At 35.3% G+C, this 5,562-nt stretch overlaps 1 protein-coding gene across 1 annotated transcript; it reads left to right on the forward strand.

The window, feature by feature from the left end:
- Nucleotides 1–2,415: 2,415 nt before the first annotated feature.
- Nucleotides 2,416–5,139, forward strand: LOC148296497 (uncharacterized). Its single transcript, XM_088249359.1, has one exon. The coding sequence runs from the start codon at nt 2,696–2,698 to the stop codon at nt 4,628–4,630; it is 1,935 nt and encodes a 644-aa protein (XP_088105485.1). The 5' UTR covers nt 2,416–2,695; the 3' UTR covers nt 4,631–5,139.
- Nucleotides 5,140–5,562: the final 423 nt, after the last annotated feature.

Genomic DNA, 5,562 nt, shown 5'->3' on the forward strand with positions numbered 1-5,562 from the left:
TTATTAAAGAAAACAATACTTAAAATAGTTTTGTGATGCATGATCAATATAAATCCATTCCACATAATTCATTGAAATAGTTTTATGAGTTTACATGTTAGCTTTCAATTGACTTTATTCATAGGAAAAATTGTTCCCCCATCATATACGTTTGTGTGTTGTCCATAATTTTTTTGCAGCAATAGCAAGGGTCTCTGAGTTGAAAATCGTAGGTCACGTTTTTTAGCAGGGTCTGTAGAAGTAGACTATTGTATATCGATTTGTCAGTTACTGTATATCCATTTGGCAGTTGTTGGGTATCGATGTGGCAATTGATAGTTACCCATTTGGCAATTGTTGGCAATCGATTTTGGCAATTGTTAATCTACAAATAAGCAAAGAAATACTATTAATAAAAAGAAAAAAACAATCTCCTCTATGAAACTCAACACAACCCTTTCAATCCTTGTTACCAATGTGGGAGACAGTTTTGCATTCTTCTTTAGTTTGGCTTACTCATCTAAGAGCCACGACCACGTGAAGATGATGACCACGACAAGTCAAGTGATCAACTCTATTCCACTAGCTCAGCGAGGACGACTAAAGAAGTTTTGACGAAGCCCTAGATCATGAATAAGAGCCACCACCACGTGCTATGTACTTGTCCTCTCAATAGTGCTAGTGCAATGACAACACCAACAAAACGAGTTCTAATGGAGAAGAAGAGGAGTCAAGATAGAGTTTTAATGGAGAAGAATAACTGCAAAGAGCGTATTCACATTATAATTTATCAGTTTTCCGGTTCTCGCGTGGTCTTTATTATTATTTACCAAATGTATGTTGATTTTAACCTACAATAACAAGTTTTTAGGTTACTCCAAATTGAATGGTGTAGATTAGTTTATATTTTGTTTTTCTCAATCCAATAATCTATATCCTTTGGTATATCCATACAAGTATAGAGGATGCATTGCACCCAAAAGGAGGCACCCACAATCGAAGTGGTTTGGGTAACATGTGCTATAATGGAGCTAAGAATCAGGTTGAGTTCATGTTGGGCATGCACTAATAAGGCCTTAAGCCAACATATTTTTTTGGCTTATTATCACAAAAGGTCCCTAAGGTTTAGGAAACTATCAGATTGCATCCTTAATGTTTTTTTGTGTCATTGGTGGTCCTCAAGGTTAGTATGTGTAATCACAAATGGTCCCTGCTGTTAGGTTCCGTCAAAAACTCCGTTAGTTTGCTGATGTGGCATATATATATATTACAAAACATCCATGAGGTTTACACATCTATCACAAATGGTCCTTGCAAATTTTTTTAATTTTTTTAATTTAAAATTCATAAAATTTTGGTTTTCTTTTTTAAATCTTATGAATTTTAAATTATTTTAAAATATACATTGTATTTTAAATACACATGACACTATATTATTTTAGATGTGGGCTCCACATATATGTCACATCAACAAACTAATGGAGTTTTTAAAAATTAATTTAAAATTCATAAAATTTAAAAATGAAAAAAATCAAGGGTTTAGGGTTTATAAATGGTCCTCAAGGTTAAAATCCTTATATAAATGGTTTTTTCATTTTTAAATTTTATGAATTTTAGATTATTTTTTTAAAAAAACTTCATTAGTTTGTTGGTGTGGCATATATGTGGAGCCCTCATCTTCAAAAATATAGTATCATATGTATTTAAAATACAATATATATTTTTAAATATTATAAAAAACAAAAACAAAATTTTATGAATTTTAAATTAAAAAATTAAAAAAAATTGCAGGGACCATTTGTGATAGATGTGTTAACCTCAGGGATGTTTTGTGATATGTATATATGCCACGTCAGCAAACTAACGGAGTTTTTGACGGAACCTAACGGCAAGGACCATTTGTGATCACACATACTAACCTTGAGGACCATAAGTGACACAAAAAAACATTAAGGATGCAATCTGATAGTTTCGTAAACCTTAGGGACCTTTTGTGATAATAAGCCTATTTTTTTTGATCGAAACCTCAACCCAACATATATGATCGAGTTGAAAGATAAAAGGGGTTGTTCCATAAAAATAGGATACATGTTCTAATTTTGTTTTTTATTTTGAAATTTTTAATACGAAAATGTATAAATTTATTATATTATTTTTATTTATTTAATATTTTCAATTCTTACTATTATCATTAATCAAATGTATTTTTTGATATTTTGAATTTTTCACAATTCTCTACCTCGGTATGAAATGTATTTTTTGATATTTTGAATTTTTCACAATTCTTACCTCGGTATGAAGAGAGGTATAGATAAGAGGGAGACTCGGTTAGAAGAGAGAGAGAGTCAATGAGAAGAGAAAGAGGGAGAGATGAGAGAGAAGAAGAGGACTTTGAGTTGCAGAGGGAAACAAGAACAGTGGAGTAGGCGTAAAAGTGTCAAAAGTGTTTGACAGCTGTCAAGAGTTAATTGGCTGGGGATAATGAACTACCTCTCTTTAATTGTTCGATCAGTTTTGTTTTTTGTTGATGTAAAATATACAGTTTTCAGGGGTCTTTTTCTTTCTAATAAGTTTGAAGGGGACCTGAAAGCTGATGGTTCATTCCAAAGCCATGGAGGAGGCTGTCCTGTGCACACTCCAACAAGTAGAAGATGTCAAAAAGCGTGTTTAAATAAAGTTGGCTAGTTTTGCATTACTCAGTGCTATTATTCGAGAGATGCTGAAGATGATGATGCGGAATAGAGCTGCTGCTTCTTCTTCTTATTGCAGCAGCAGGAGATGGAGAGGTATGCCTTGTCTTCACTCTAACTCCACTGTTGTTGTTTTCGCCAACGATTACTTTGCTTTCCTTCACTCTCAACCTTCTAAACCAATCAAATCTACAAGAACCCAACTAGAGCAACCTTCTAAACCAATCAAATCTACAAGAACCCAACTAGAGCAGCCAGTGAGAAACTCACCCACAATCACAACTGTTGAGGATGCTTTCAATGTGTTTGAGGGAATGCTTCAAATGCGTCCTCTGCCTTCAGTTGTTCGTTTCAATCAAATATTGGGTCAAGTTGCGAAATTGAAACATTATTTGCCAGTCATCTCCTTGTATAACCAAATGGATGTGTCGGGAATTGGACCTGATGTTTATACCCTAACCATTCTCATAAATTGTTATTGTCATCTAAACCAAATGGGGTTTAGTTTATCTGTATTGGGAAAATTCTTCAAACTTGGTCTTGAACCAGATGTCTTTACCTTCAACACTCTAATAAACGGCTTTCTTCTCGAGAATAGAGTGGTGGAGGCGGCAGGAATTTTCAACAAAATGATGAAGGCAGGTAATTGTAAGCCTGATGTGGTTACTTTCGGCACACTAATAAAGGGTTTCTGCATGACGGGTAACAACAGTGCAGCTATCCAGTTGCTTAGGAAGATGGAGGAAGGAGCTTGCAAGCCTGGCCTAGTTGTCTATAGCACAATCATCGACAGTCTTTGTAAGGATACACTAGTTGATGATGCATTAAACCTCTTCTCAGAAATGATGTGCAAGGGTATTGCCCCAAATGTCATTACCTATACATCCTTGATTCATGGAGTTTGCAAATTAGGCGAGTGGAAAGAAGCTACAAGGTTGTTGAATGAAATGGTGAGTAAAAACATCTTTCCAAATGTGTGCACGTTCACTGTCTTGGTAGACACACTTTGTAAGGAGGGGATGGTTGGGGAAGCAGAAGGCATGGTCGAAATGATGATTGAAAGAGATATTGAACCTGATAGGGTTACATACACTTCACTTATGGATGGTTTCTGTTTGCGAGGACAAATGGGCAAGGCAAAAAAGATTTTTGAGCTAATGCTTAGCAAGGGCTCCATGGTTAATGTTATTTGTTATAGCACATTGATAAATGGATATTGTAAGCGTAAAATGATGGATGAGGCCATGACGCTTCTTCGGGAAATGTCTCGTAAGGGACTGGTTCCAAATACTGTTACTTATAACACTCTTGTGGATGGTTGTTGCAAAGTGGGCAAAACATGTGATGCACAAAAGTTGTTCTCTGAGATGCAAGCTTGTGGCCAACTTCCAAATGTTCGAACTTATGCTATTCTACTGGATGGTCTGTGTAAAAACCGACAACTTTCTACAGCAATCCAACTGTTTAGAGAGATGGAAGGCAAGAAGTTGGATGTAAATATTGTGATTTACAATATTCTTATTGAAGGTTTGTGCATAGCTGAAAAAATTGAATCTGCAAGGGAACTCTTTTGTGGTTTATCATCAAGAGGGCTTCAACCGAATGTAAGGACATATACCATAATGATTAATGGACTCTGTATTGGGGGCCGAACAAGTGAAGCAGAAAAGCTGCTTATCGAAATGGAAGAGAAAGGTTGTTCTCCAAATGGTTGGACCTACAACGTAATTATTCGAGGGTTTATCAATAACAATGAGACAGTAAGGGCGATGGAACTTATTCAACAAATGGTGGAGAAGGGTTTCTCTGCAGATGCTTCAACTACAGAATTGATAATTGATCTATTGTGTAAAGATAAAGTAGATCCTGCATTGTTGCCATTGATGCAAAAAGAGAATTATGAACTTAATTTGCCTCAGTTAAAGTTGAACAGATCTTCTGACCATCCCGCTAAACGTTGAAGCTCTTCCACGTCAGGCAACCATGGATGTGTTATATCTGTTATCTCTTAATCCAGCATGTGACAATGTTGAGTAGTAGATATAACTTTACCGATAATCGTAACATCTTTGAAGCAATTGGTTTTTGAGATTGGAGTAGGTTTTGGGAGATACAAGTGGACAAACATAAAGTAATTTTGTGAAGGTGTGGAATACCTGTTCATGGCAGTAAGCTGCCATTTTTTTCATTGAAGAAAACAGAAATGTCAGTGAAATATTGCCAATATCACTAGAACGTAGCCTTAGAAATTTATAGTATTAGAAATTTGTTTAGATATGATCCACATAGTGGTGCAACCAAGAAGCATGTGTACATTGTAGCCTTCATTGCAATGCCACCCATAATGATATTAATTAACGATCTGATTGGATCAATTTCTTCGTTCAAAATGATTCTGGTGTTACTAAATTTTGGCTTTCCATTGTTCTAGAAGTGCACCATATTTTCTTGATTGAACTTTCTTGCTCAAATGATTCATCACAATGCTTGGATTTTCATTTGGTATTTTGTCTATTCACAGTATTCATAATGGGCAACCTAAGCAGATGGGTCTAAAGGAGTTGCTGCAGGTGACTACCTAAGTTCAATCTCTTTAGTATAAATGCCCACCCACTGACCCACTTGCTCACTCATGCATATATGCTATTTTAATATATTTGTAGGTAAGCTATTTCAAGAAAATGTTTTTCTTGCTGGAATTTGTTTTCCCTTAAGAAATCATTTCGTAATTCAAGCTACTTGGGCTGCTGTTTTCATGAGTTCTTACTTGACTTTATATGGTTTTTTATGTGTTTTTGTTTTTACTACACTGCTTTGTCTCCTTTAATGTAAGTATTATTTGTAGAGGAACCACATGAGGCACTTTTAGGTACTGACAGTTTGACTAGTATCG

Source organism: Prunus avium, chromosome 2, assembly GCF_965620075.1.
Source record: "Prunus avium chromosome 2, drPruAviu1.hap1.1, whole genome shotgun sequence".
Lineage (NCBI taxonomy): Eukaryota > Viridiplantae > Streptophyta > Magnoliopsida > Rosales > Rosaceae > Prunus > Prunus avium.